Raw genomic sequence first — 14703 nt, 5'->3', positions numbered from 1 at the left:
GATAGGGGCAGAAGTTATGGTCTGAAATTGTTGAACTCTATGTTGAGTCCAGAGGCTGTAAAGTGCTGTTCCTTGAGCTTACGTTGAGTTTCATTGGAACAGTGTAAGAGGCCGAGGACAGCGAGGTCTGAATGGGAGTGGAGCAGAGAATTAAAGTGACAGGCGACCGGAAGCTTGGGGTCACCCTTATGGACTGAACAGAGGTGTTCCGCAAAGCGGTCACCCAATCTGCATTTGGTCTCCCCAGTGTAGGGGAGACCGCACCGTGAGCAGCGAATACAGTATACTAAATTACAGAGACGCTTCCAAGGTACGGGCCGACTGTTTAGAAGCTGTTGCTAAGCAACAGTGTTTGTTGTCAGATACGGAGATGAAAAGCTCCGTATGCTTCAACATTAACGCTGGTGTGTCCAGCAGTTTTGAGGGAACGGCAACAGCTCGGTCCCATCGGTGCCGGATAGCACAAAGTTTCCTGTAGTACAAGTAAATCGCTGTTTCACCTGGAAGGAGTGTTTGGGGCCCTGGACAGTAGGAAGGGAGGAAGTAAAAGGGCATGTGTTGCATCTCCTGCGCTTGCACGGGAAGGTGCCGGGTGAAGGGGAAGGGGTGTTGGGGGCGATAGAGGAGTGGACCAGGGTGTCGAGGAGCGAGCAGTCCCTTCGGAATGCTGAAAGGGGAGGTGAGGGGAAGATGTGTTTGGTGGTGGGATCATGCTGGATGTGCCGGAAATGGCGGAGGATGATCCGTTGAATGTGGAGGCTGGTGGGGTGAAAGGCAAGGACCAGGGGAACCCTATCGTGGTTCCGGGAGGGAGGGGAAGGAGTGAGAGCAGAAGTGTGGGAAATAGAACGGAGACGGTCAAGGGCCGTATCAACCACAGTAGAGGGGAATCCTCGGTTGAGGAAAAAGGAAGGCATGTCGGAAGCACTAGTATGGAAGGCGGCGGAGATGGAGAAACTGGGAGAATGGAATAGAGTCTTTACAGGAAGCGTGGTGGAAGGAAGTGTAGTCCAGGTAGCTGTGGGAGTCAGTGGGCATGTAGTGAATGTTTGTCAATAGCCCATCCCCAGATACGGAGACAGAGAAGTCGAGGAAGGGAAGGGAAGAGTCGGAGATGGACCATGTGAAGGTGAGGGAAGGATGGAAATTGGAAGCAAAGTGAATGAAATTTTCTAGTTCAGGGCGAGAGCAGGAAACAGCACCGATAGTCATCAATTTACCGGAAAAAGAGGTGAGGGAGGGGAACCGAGTAGGACTGGAACAAAGAATGTTCCACGAAAAGGCAGGCATAGCTAGGACCCATGCGGGTTCCCATAGCAACACCTTTAATTTGGAGGAAGTGAGTGGAGTCAAAGGAGAAGTTATTCAATGTGAGAACAAGTTCAGCCAGGCCGAGGAGGGTGGTGGTGGATGGGGACTGGTTGGGCCTCTGTTCAAGGAAGAAGCAGAGCGCCTCCTCAGGCCATCCTGGTGGGGGATGGAGGTGTAGAGGGATTGGACGTCCAGTGAAAAGGAGATGGTTGGGGCCAGGAAACTGGAAACCGTTAAAGTGGCAGAGGGCGTCGGAAGAGTCGATAAATTATGATGCGATGAATTCTTATCGTATCATAAGATTTAGATTAGCAATGGAGAGGAGCAAGGAACAATCTAGAGTGGAACTTCTAAACTGGAATAGGGCTAACTTCAATGGGATGCAAAAGGATCTAGCCAGGGTAAAATGGAACCAAAGACTGACAGGAAAAACTGTAATGGAACAATGAGTGATCTTTAAGGAGGAGATGTTCTAAGTACAGGCTAGGTACATTCCAACAAGAGGGAAGAGTAAGGGAACCAAAGCAAGGGCTCCTTGGATGACAAGGGAGATAGAGAAGATGATGAAACAAAAAAGAGGGTGTATGATGCATGTCAGGTGAATTCTTCAAGGGAGAACCAGACCAAATACAATAAGTTGAGAGGGGATGTGAAGATGAAAATAAGATTGGCACAGAGAGAATGAGAGTAGAATGGGGGATAACATAAAAGGGAACCACAAAATCTTCTACCGGCATGTAAACAGTAAGCAGAGAACAAGAGGTGGGGTGGGCCTATTAGAGACAAAGAAGGTGATATATGCTTAGAGGCGCAGGGCAAGGCTAGAATACTGAATGAGTACTTTGTCTCGATATTTACTAAGGAGGTGGATGCTGACAAAATATCGGTAGAAGTGGAAAAGGTAGAAGCAATGGAAGGGGTGAAAATTGATAGATAGGATGTACTAGAAAGGCTGGGTATGCTTAGAGTGGATAAGTTGCCTGGTCCAGATGGCTTGCATCCCAGGTTGCTAAGAGAATTGGGGGAGGAGATAGTGGAAGGGCTTGCCATAATTTTCCAATCTTCCCTAGATGCGGGGGAGGTGCCTGAGGATTGGAAAGTGGCAAATGTGACACCATTGTTCAAGAAAGGGTGCAAGGACAATCCTAGTAACTACAGGCCGGTCAGTTTAACATCAGTGGTGGGTAAAGTTTTAGAGACAATAATCAAGGAAAAAAATTTAACAGGCACTTGGAAGAGGTTTAAGCTAATTAAGGAGAGCCAACACGGATTTGTAAAAGGCAGATCGTGTTTGACTAATCTAATTGAATTTTTGGATGGAGTAACAGAGAGGATTGATGAAGGGAATGCAATGGATGTTGTCTGCATGGATTTTCAGGATGACACATAGAAGGCTGGTTAACAAAATTGAGGCTCATGGAATAGGTGGGTGAGTGGCAGCTTGGATAAGGAATTGGCTTAAGGACAGAAAACAGCGAGTTGTGGTAAATGGCTGTTTTTCAGACTGGAGGATGGTAGACAGTGGTGTTCCCCAAGGGTCAGTGCTGGGGCCACTGCTTTTTTTGATATATATGACCTGGATATTGGAATACAGAGTAGAATGTCTAAATTTGCCGATGACACCAAACTTGGGGGTGTGACAAACAGTGAGGATGCTATCAATCGACTGCAACAGGACATAGAAGGCTAGCAGAATGGACAGACAAGTGGCAGATGGAATTTAATAGAGAAGTGTGAGGTGATGCATTTTGGCAGAAGGAACAGGGAGAGGCAATATACACTTAATGGCAGTTTTAAAGAGTGTGCAGGGACAGAGGGACCTGGGAGTTAATGTGCATAGGTCCTTAAAGGTGGCACGGCATATTGAGAGAGTGGTTAACAAAACATATGGGATCTTGGGCTTCATAAATAGAGATATTGAGTACAAAAGTAGAGAAGTTATGCTGAACCTTTATAAAGCGCTGGTTAGGCCACAACTGGAGTATTGCATCCAGTTCTAGTCACCACACTTTAGGAAGGATGTGAAGGCCCTTGAGAGGGTGCAGAGGAGATTTACCAGAATGGTTCCGGGGATGGGGGATCTTAGCTACAAGGACAGGTTGGAGAAGCTGGATTTGTTTTCATTAGAGCAAAGGAGGTTGAGGGGTGATTTGATAGAGGTGTACAAAATTATGACTGGTTTGGATAGGCTAGATGGGGAAAAGCTGTTCCCACTAGTTGATGGTACAAGGAGTAGGGGGACACAGATTTAGGTTTTTGGGCAAGAGATACAGGGGGGGGATGTGAGGGGAAACTTTTTTTACACAGTGAGTGACGATGACCTGGAATTCGCTGCCGACGACCTGGAATTCGCTGCCGACGGATGTGGTGGAAGCGGAGACACTCAATGTTTTCGAGGGGAGACTGGATAGCCACTGAGGAAAATAAACTTGCAGGGTTACGGGGATAGAGCAGGGGAATGGGACTGATTGGATTGCTCAACAGAGAGCCGGCACGGACTCGATGGGCCGAATGGCCTCCTTCTGTGCCGTTATGACTCTTTGAAATCCCTTCAATGGTCAAGAAGTTACACAGGGCTTTTTCTTTTTAGGTTTCATGGTAGGCCAAGTTTTTTTTATTGTATCTCTTAACCCAGGAATAATCTATGTTGGACACATCCTTAGGAAGTGGTTTTAAAAAAAAATGCTGGAAATACACAGGTCAGACAGCATTCTTCATCAGAACAGCAGCAGGTTCTGATAAAGGGTACACATCCAAAACATCATAATCTGCCTTCGCTTTACATACACTGACGTGCATGTATTTCCAAACACTTGTTTTTATTTCAATTTCCAGCATTTGCAGTTTTTCCTTTTTATTTTACTCAGAAACTGGTTTGTTGGATGTGGACTTAGTAATTATCAATACTGAAGAACAACCAGATAGGGTTCAAGACATCAGGAAGCTGTAGCAAAACTGGAAGCCATTTTTACTAACTTACTGCACACCTGTTCTCCCATCCAGTTTTACCTGTATTATTTAAACTGAAGAATTAAACAAGTCAGTCATTTCGATGTACTTACAGAATCATAGGAAAGTAGGTCATCCTTGCTCCCACCAAACACCATCACTTCATACTCCTTTCCCAGACAGGCTGTATGCCACAACCTGCAGAGGTTTTCAATATTAAATATATTAGTATACAACAGTTATGTATGTCTAAGTTTTTATTTCATTCATTCTAATGTTTCAAGTTCCAAAAAGTACAATGATGTATAATTTGCTTCATTTCCTGTAAATTATTGTGGTCATTTTAGGCACTTTTAAGACGAGGGTTGGCAGTGGTGGTGAATATTTCCCCATTTCAACCATAAAATAATGACTCAACTTTCCCAAAGGTTGAATAAAGATAATCAATGCTGCTTCTATGCACTAGAGTATTTTCTCAGAAAAGTATTAAACCTCCTCCCCTTACACTTTACCCAAGAATTCTCTCCATTCTCCAAACATTTAATCTGCACCTCACAGGTGTCCCATGAAAGTGTTGAGAAATTTGCACACCAAGCCACTGTATCAGTTTTTCCACAGCTTTAGTATTCAGTATTAAAATTTCTTGATGTTATAAAACAAGCATATTTTGAATTTTTTCAGGGTAATACAGACTTTTGAAGAATTAATACAAGTAAATATAGGTTACTCACCTTTAAATCAGTAGTCTTAAAAGGAAGTCTCAAATACCATAGCTATATGCCACATGTCTTAAGATAATCACAGAGTTGTCTGCTCCTTGAAGGATTTTTAGCCTGATCATAAATGACCATTCCCTCCCATGTCCTACAAGGGAACCCATTTAGATGGCCATTCTCAGTACTTTCAACCAAAACAAGACAGAACTTAGCACTGTAGGCAGAGTGTGGAATACTGAGGAAGAAAGCCTCGCTAAAGGCTACTACTCTGAAGAAGAAAGTCACCAAATGGAGTCTCTACACAGAGTTGTGCCATTCATTTATCATAGCAGGTGCATCCTGCAAAAGATAACTATTGATTGGTCAGCATTCAGTCCCAGATCAAGAATGAAAATTCATTGCCCGTAAGGAGTATCCAGGATTTCTGTTGTTTCCTGTGACCAGGTCTGGTTAATATTACCTCAAAAAATAATCGGGAAAAGGATATAAGAAATCAAAACTGTTGAAGGTTATCACCGATGTACCTTGGCTCCAGAAGCTGTTTGCCAATTGCTTCAAATAAGCTCTAAAATTAAAGATTTCCTTCACGACATAGCCATGTTCAAACACCCCCAGTCTCCAAAATTGAATACACTCCACAACAGATCTCCATCCTCTGCTTTCATTTCAAAAGGAAACACAAAAGCCTTGAAGAAGCTTGTGAGCGAGACTTAAGCCGCCAAATAACATAGGAAAAAAAGTGTGGAAGTAGGCCCTTGCAACTACTAGTTGCAGCAGAATTCATGAGGGCCAGCTCAGGATAATACAGTGATCAAACAGCACCCCACACTTGGTGTGCAAATTTCATCACTCCCTAGGGGCAAATGCTGGCGCAGTTGCAGAAAGAGGGGTACACTGTTGCATAGTTCTGGTTCTGCCTTTCTAGGCAACAATCTGGTAAGCCACAGAGAGCGTGACGGGCCTCATAATTTCCAAAGATTTAAGCCTATTCCTGCTGGACCTACCCACCAAGAAGAAAATCCCCTTCCTGCAATATGCAGACAAGTACAACAGTCACTGCGAGCTATCAAGATGATACATTCCCCATTATGACAAAGCAGAATTCTTCCCATGATATACAGGTCAATGAAAAATCTGTGGGGCATATCTAGTATGAGAAGGAACCCATTCCTAGAAGCCCACACAACCAAGGCACCTCTGATCCAGACTACTACTCAAGAAAGTCCATGGAGGACTGCAAATTAGCAACACCCCCACCGCCCCAAAAGGAATGAGGTGCACCATCATACGTGCAAGTCCTTTGATGCCCTTCATGCAAAACCTCAAAGACTACTGTCAAATTACCCCAGCATCAAGTGTTGTTTCCAACATGTGCACAATACACCAACTACACGAGTGTACCAATGTACACCTGTGCCAAACTAGTGACTTCATAAAATATAGCAAAGTATTCTTCCTTCAAAATTAAAAAAAAAATTCTACAGCACTGAACAATCTGTACCAGCGACGAAGTAAAACCACAAAGGAAAGACGGAAGAACTTTTACCCTCCACTCTGAATACCTACTCCAAGAGAAAAGAACTGATACTTGAATCCAGAACAAGTCCCTAAGTACAGCAATGGGACGGCAAGTGGAAAGGCAGGGGAAGAGATCTGGTGGCTCAGAAGACCACGGAGACAAAAAATAAAAATCTTATGCCATAATGTTCCCTGCCTAGAAGTTGTTTATTTTGTACATTAGTAGATCTCCCATTAGATTGGTCACAGGAAGTATGGGGACCTGTGAGGAAGTGTTTTGCTCAAGAACTGTGCATGTGATGTAGAAGACGACGATCCACACGGTAGCTCCTGGTTATTTGGCACCTTTTCCCAGCATCTGGATGTAAGTTTTTTTTTTTTTAAAGTCAAGTTGTGAGGCCAACAGAGTGGGAAGGCAGCTGAGTGAAGAGAGTAAGTTTGGCCTGAACTGATGAGTGGGTCAATACTAAATTATATTTTTTGACTAGTTAGCCACCAACGGGGTTGTCTGGTTTGGTTGACAAAGCTTCCTATTAAATTAGGTAATTTTTCATGTTTGGCTGTTTTTAAAGTGGTATCTGTGCTTGAATTGTTTGTATTGACTTGTGATTTGAGTGAATTCAAGCAGAGTGTAAAAGCAAGAAGCAACCTGGTTGCAAATGACCAGGAGAATGAGAAGGCAGTTGAGCGAGTAGAGGCAGTTTGGCATGAAATGGAATTGCATCGAAGTGTAATTGGTTTGAAACTACTTTCAGTTGTTTGAATTTCCAAGTCATGCGAGTTCACGGCACAACAGTGCAACTTGCCTGATGTGGGAGTTTCTGAAACCATTAGTGTCCAGGAGAATCACGGGTTTCAGACGGGTCTGCAAATTGAATCGCTTGAGCGCAACAAAACTGAGCTTCAACCACAATTGGAGACACTCTGCGTTATACAGGAGGAACAACATTTCCTATCGCACATGTTGCAGGTAGTAGTCACAGTTGGAAATGATGACAGAGAACTCTGGTATAGGCAGTGCAGGAAACTGCTGGGGGATTCTGAAGTTGTCTGAAATGTATACACATGGATAATTACGATTCTGATGAGAACAATGACTCAGAGGAAGAAATTAAGAGCAACACCACAGCAACATGGAGAGGGGGAGAAGTGATAGTTGGTGGTAGTCATAGGGGATTAAATCATTAGTGATAGAGAAAACTTTTCTGTAGCAGGGACTCGGGATCCCAAATGGTCTGTTGCCTCCCAGGTGCCAAAGTAATAAGGGATATAAAAGGAATGGGCAGAGAAGATTCTGGAAAGGGAAGGAGAGCAGCCTGAAATCATGGTTCATGTTGAATCCAAATGGCATCAGGAAGAGCAGAATGGCAGTCTTGCAAAGGGAGGTTGAGGAGTTCGATGTTATAATAAAAATCAAGAACTACAGGTGCCATATGCTGGGCCAGTTAAGGAGAAACATTAGAAAGTCAATACATGGCGAGACAGAAGATGTCTAGATCCTGTGTGTTTATTTTAATATTTAGGCATGTTATAGTCCAGTACATAGGGAATAAACCTAGTCAGCCAAAGAGGTTTGACATTTTGTTCCAGCTATTTGATTGGTTGCTTTTGTTGTTGTTCATTTAGTAATTGGAAAAACAAAGACAGAGAAAAAAGTTTTACAGCAGTGTTTTTTTTTTTTAAATGGGAGTGTGGAACTAATCTGTATCCATGGACATGTCAAAAATATTCCACTCTCTATAGGTACTTACCAGATGAAATATTTTTAATTAGATAGCTAGATGGGCAAATGCAGAAACAATGTCCACCATTAGAATGGGCAAGACCTGGGTGTAGTATTACAATATATTAATATTTGCCCTACAAAGGAAGTCTTGGGATGGGGAAAATTAATTGGAGCCAGAGTTGTTTCTCTCACTGCACTCTTCCCTCACAAAAAAAGGTTCAGAGAGAAGCTTCCTGCAGAACATCAACAGAGGCATTAACAGAAATGGTTTATGATGATTCAATCATAAGCAGCCAGCTGACTGGTCCAGTTCCCAGTGACCTGAATAAGGACATCAAAAACATCAGTAGGATGATATTGTAATGCTCACCTGGTCTATGTGTGGGTAAAGCAGTCCACAAAATTGAAATTAAGATGAGCTTATTTACAACACAGAATGAACATCCTTACTCAGCAGGTATCAAACTTTTCCAAATTCTAATAGGCACAGCACACATGTGCTCAGGGTGCTCCCACTGGCCTCAACACGCGACTATGGAAAGGAAGCTATCAGCCTCAGTTTGCACTTCCGATTATCATCGAGATGACCGTTGGAAAGTGTATGTGTGGATTTGGGAGAAGGTCGGATCTAGCTTGGCTAAGACCGCCCTTATTGTCTAGGCTCACATGGTCACAAGAATGAAATACCAGAAGACAGCTGATGACTGTGAAACATGTCCGTATCTTCAGAAGATTACGGAGAAAAAGAATGAAGTACGATAGGGAACTGTAATTTCCTTGTAATTTAAGTAGACAAGTTAGTCCCTAACCGTAGCTTCCAGAGGAGATTTTCAAAAAATCTGGTACTTTTACGGACGCCATATGTTTCAAAACCTTAACATTAGGTCTCACTTGTTAATCTCATAAAAAGAGATCAAAACATTCAGTAGACAGTCAATGTAAGACCATAGTTTGATCCGCTCGTTAAACTGATAGCTATAGTTTGTTAACATCTTCCTTGCCAAGCAGATGTAGAGAAAATTAAAATACAAAATAAAGTCTACCTGACCATACTAATTTTCTTCATAGTTCACTCAGTTACAGTGTCATCACTGTTCCCCATGGTGATCTGTCTAGATGGGACTGAGGATGGCCAGTGAACCCCATCCTCCCTAGGGTTGGGGGGGGGGGGGGGGGGGAGGGAAGAGAAAGAGTTCTATCAAGATGTGGGATTAAAAAAGCTGGTTCATAGTACTATCCCATCCACTACTGTATATGTGGGAGACATTGTTGATTGTAGTATCCGCTAAATGGCCATTGTCTTCACACTATACTCTTGTGTCAGGACTGGTACATTAGACCCAACAGAGCAATCCACCCCAGATATTAGTGCCAAACATCAGCTAGTGGACCACACAGTATTGTGAGTATGTTTGCATTTGTGAGAAGTTCTAGTGGAAGATTGCTCACAAGGAATTGATAGAATTTGAAGTAGATGCAGACTTGCTTCTCAAAACCAGATACGCATCTGGTGCAACACTTCAGACATGATGCCATTATGACAAGACAAGCAAGCTGGAAAAAGGAGGATTTGTGATCTTGTCCTTGTCGAATTTGTGCTGCTTATACATGGATTAAGTGCCATATATTCAAGCTTGGATGATTTTACTGAGCTGATAAAGGTCTTGTTCCTTGACATTGCTCAGAATTTTTATTAAAATTCACAACTGTAAAATAATGATAAAAGTTCAATAAAGAAACAAGTTGGACCATAATAGAAAGATTCTTCTAGACGGTTCTAAATTTTAAACCTGGATCCGCAATAAATGCTACCATACAGGAAGAGACACATTTACAAGGACAAGGATAAATGGCTAAGCCAGCAGGAAAAACTGATGCATTACTACAACAATGCTTCTCTCATAGGTAAGCAATAGTGGCACAAAATGAGTGTTTACAACAGCAGCAGAAAAAGAACATGGTTGTCTGGGGAGAGGGATACTTTTATAAATGTGGGAAGGAAAAAGTCATGTTGATTCGGTTTAAAAATCCTTAAAAGGGACAAGCACCTCTGAGTTTTCCCCACCTTAGTACTAAACTCGCACATAATTTGTAAAGTATAAACAAATATTGTAGTTCTACTGAATCAGTTTTTTTTCCCCAGTTGTGGAATAAAACTGATAGAACAAAATCCAGGTCCATCTGGATCATACAGCATGATTATCCAACCTTTAAACATTCTAAAGCTGAAGTCTTCGTACTGAAGATAGATATAATATATATTATATATTAAAAAATGTACAGATTTTAACATTAAAGTTTGAACATATTACTGCCAAAACAATGGAATTGTTTTCAGGTACATCTTTGATATTTACATGAACTTTTAAATGAAAGGGATCTAAAAGGGCAAAACATACTTATGACATTCCTTTCTTATTACAAACTAATTCTAGTCTATGAAGCTTTCTTTCTATATGCAGCGTTGGCTCTCGTATAGCCCTGTGCAATTCATTTCTGATAATCTGGCAATGGAAAGTAATCTAAGCAATATTACTAAGTAATATAATCTGAAATCATGTATTGCACTCTTAACTGATCTGCTTCAATAATCACCCTACTTTAACTACACAGTATTACTATAATAATTTTCCCCACCTGGTATTGAACTAAGAAGCAGTCTACATTTCCTTGCCCTGCACTCTGCATCTGCCTTTGCTTTCCTCACCTCATCAAAACCTTTGTCTCATGACTTGCTGTTGGTAAACTCCTGCCTGGTCTGCTTCACCGTAGAACATGGAGTAGACTTTCCTGACTCGAACTTGTTGAAATCCTAGCTTGCAACCTGACGCTTTTTTTTTGTACAGACTGTAACAGTGCTCTATTACGCTTGGTAGCTGCTAATCTAAAACGGTGCAAAATGTCACTGCTGTACCTAGTATAAATTCTATTAAAGAATGTTTCAATTATTTATTCATAATATATAATGAAAACGGGAAATTTTAATAGAAGAGCCAAACCACAATGTAAAAATACTCATTAGTACATCACATACAGAAACTTTAATTACAAAGTGAAACATGCTAGGGTTGAATTTACAACAGCATTTATTAAAACTAGAAATGTAAACAACACCCCATATCAGCATTAATAGATATAGAAACCATTCAAACTGCAGAAATGTGTACAGTACAAGTATATTACTATAATTTAAGAGTCCAATCTGCAAACATTTAGTTAGTGCAATTTCTTTCAGTGAAAGTCAAGCTTGACTTTTAATACTTGTATATTAGTTTAAAATATGCATTTTGTACCAGTGCTAAGCATTTGGATACTTTTGGCATGATCTTAATCTACTGTACCATTAAGCAAGGATGAAATTCCTCAACGAAAAATGGGAGAATACCTTTTTTGTTAAAAAACACACAATTTAACTGCTAATGAAATTGTATTCTCAGAAACTGCATATTTCAAAGATGCCTGTTTCCACAATTTTATTAGTGGATCATTATACAGGAAAAGAGACATTCTCCCATTAATAGACACTTCAGAACATAATTCAATAACAAAATACTTGACACACAAATTTTTGCCAAGATTAGGGAGTTATTGTTAAGAAATTCAGTTCCAAACTCATGCCCTGCCCACTATTTAATTTATCTAAGTTTTATTAGTATTTACATTAATACTCATTATCATCATGGTAACTTTGGCCCCCTTCAATGTTTCTGGCGACACACTGAAAATCTCCTAAACCATTTTTTGCTGCTCCTAACTCAAAGAAGAGGTAGATTTGTAACTGGTTACCGAGTTGATTACATTTTTAGCTCTCAGATGAATAGCTTTTAATTTCATAAAGCACTGAAAAATCTTCATGATCTAAATTTCTATTGCAGCAGTTAATACAGTCATGTAGCAAATTTTAACAAATATTTCACTAGCTACATGACTAATTACAAACTACATCATCTTCTTCAGTACTAAAGCAGCTCATGCTGTCTAACCTAAATCTCCACTTTTAGAATGTGGTTAGAGATGGAAGGGAAACACAAAAGCAGTAGTGGTAGAAATGCTACATTTCTTTTGAAGGCCAAATAGCATCATCTCTCACATTGAGTAATAAAAAAATCCCAAAATAAATTTCTCAATTAATGCAAATAGTGCTCATGTACACAATGTTTGCAGATGCATGGTCCCATACACTGATGGTTCTTTGCTTCTTTGCTATCAGTTTTCTAAACGAACCAAGCAGATGCAGTTTAAACATTTAGGGATTATGACACAATGCTACTTTCTATATATGAAGAGGAGATTGGGACCATTTCAAGTTTCCCTACTTTAGAAAAGAAATTTCTGATGTGAGAAATATGCTTCAATTTATTTACCATCTGATTAAGTGTTTTAAAACTAGAGACAATGGATTAATCGGTTAATAAATGGCTAACAACTGGAACAAAAATAGCCAGATCTTCCTCTATTTGTTCCACCGGTTCCTCAAACTTTAATCATGCACAGCCTGTAGCTGAGGGGACAATCCAGCAACTTGTTCCAGGGCTTAACCAATGTTCCCATGAGAAAATCGCTAAGTGTGCAAGAATACGGGGTCGGGCAGGAAAGTGGAGTTGAGGTCGAAGATCAGCCATGATCGTATTAAATGGCGGAGCAGGCTCGAAGGGTTGTATGGCCTACTCCTGCTCTTAATTCTTATGTACTTTAGTAGCTTGGTGACAACTCTCCTTCAGATTTTCTCTTCCATGTGGGAAGCATCTGCTCACTATTTCCTCACACTAACATGTTGTGCTTGTGAGTGAGAGACACAAAAGAAAATGTAACCTGCATCCTGTTACCCTAATGCAGTGCCACAACTAGGAATTTGATAAATATACACTGAAAGTGAAGTAGTCTAACTAATGAATGATAAATGGATCAGTCCCAAATGAAAATAAACCTATAAATTATAGAAGTTGAAATTAAACCAAAATTAATTCAAAGAAAAAAATCTAAGACTGGAGAATAAAGGTTCGAAATAGATTTTAAATGACTAGAATATGCTCGTCTTACTTTGTAATTCCATTATCTTTTAAAAAAAAATGATTAGTCTAGCATGCAAAAGGGGCACTGATCATCTCCCCTCGTCCTTTTATCACCATCTAAAAATTTAGAAAACCATAAATTCACAATAATCCACATTTTATTGGTTTTAGAAAAGATTATTTGTTCTGATCAATTTCCATACTAGATGCAACTATCATTTGATATGGTTTCAAACAGCAAAACATCCTTGTTGTATTTTTGCCTTGACTAATTCAAGTAGCATATATAAACACAAATTTCAACTTTGTCAAGTAATTTTTTTTTGTTTTTCCCTACCTCATTTTTAAATCCCCCAAAACAAATGATTTTTTTTTTGTAAACTTGCAGTTTAATTTAATGGGATTAATGAAATAGCACTCTCAATTAAAAGTTGAGCGCATTACTTGGAAGTAGCATACTCTTGATTTTCTTGCACCACATATCATACCAGCTAGCAACTGACTTTCTCCTCTGCCAACATAGAACTGACTTCTGTAATCGAGAGAGAGCAACTGGAGGTAAAACCTTCCAATTTCCCCTCCTTCCCTGTGGGGAAGCACCAAGCCTTTCTTCACCACATCCCATCAAGGCGCAGAAGAGATTGGGAACTTGGCTTGCAAGTCATTGAGAATGCATGCTAAATTGTATAGCGCCACACATTAGTGCTCTAATTAGCTTTGTTGTTTTAAATTATCAATATCCCTACACTTTGATTTTTTCCAAATTAGGGATTACAATAACTAATTTTTTAATAACTGATGAGTTTGCACATCCAAAGAACTGGTCAATGCACCTTTAGTATTAGAAATTCTGCTTAGGCTCAATGATATAAACCAAAATTGCCTACTTGTTACTACATACATAAATTGACATAAATTTTACCTTCATAGTCTTCTTGTACCTGTCCACTGCCTAAATATTGAAATATGGCTAAATCTGAGAAAACCCTATTAAATAATAAAAATTACTGAATATTGTTTATGTGCAATATAAACAGTGTTGCATTCTTCAGCAGAAACTATTACTGCCTTGTTTATACCTGGGTCTATTCTTAGGACAGTGCTCCAGTTGCCTCCATTCAGTAGCTCCAACACTGTATATCCATGCATCACCTGGAAGAGACAAAGGACAACATTGCTGACTTAAAAGTTAATTTACCATCAATAAATCTGAGGGTCAACATTACTGTTAACAATTTACAACAGTAAATGGAAAAAAGATGGATTACCTACGTCTAGGTGTAATGGTTATTGTTTAACTGAGAATTTGACTTCACATATCATTTATGAGACAAGAAATGTAACCAGGAAAACAGGTCAAGACAGAAACTTGTGATCATTGCTTTTAACCAGAAGAGCATCTTATCTGAAGGATGCAAAAAAGATTTACTAGGAAACCAGAACTGCGAGGTTATACCTATCAGGAAAGGAT

At 40.3% G+C, this 14703-nt stretch overlaps 1 protein-coding gene across 6 annotated transcripts in view; it reads right to left on the bottom strand.

Annotated features, from left to right (window-relative positions):
* Positions 1-14703, bottom strand: part of LOC147109224 (kelch domain-containing protein 1) — a 78731-nt gene that overhangs the window by 13653 nt on the left and 50375 nt on the right. For 5 of the 6 annotated variants that reach the window (XM_086002941.1, XM_086002939.1, XM_086002943.1 and 2 more), the window contains 2 exons: positions 14312-14384; positions 4374-4458 (listed from right to left, as the gene is read on the bottom strand). In XM_086002941.1, the coding sequence (XP_085859067.1) occupies positions 4374-4458; positions 14312-14384 (158 nt within the window). Of the gene's footprint in view, positions 1-4372; positions 4459-10927; positions 11105-14311; positions 14385-14703 lie in introns of those variants that run through there. The other variant, XR_015080195.1, reaches the window with a different exon arrangement.

This window comes from Somniosus microcephalus, chromosome 12, assembly GCF_052327205.1.
Source record: "Somniosus microcephalus isolate GS21.2 chromosome 12, FLI_Smic_1.0, whole genome shotgun sequence".
Taxonomy (NCBI): domain Eukaryota; kingdom Metazoa; phylum Chordata; class Chondrichthyes; order Squaliformes; family Somniosidae; genus Somniosus; species Somniosus microcephalus.
This window is presented reverse-complemented; position numbering and strand designations above follow the sequence as displayed.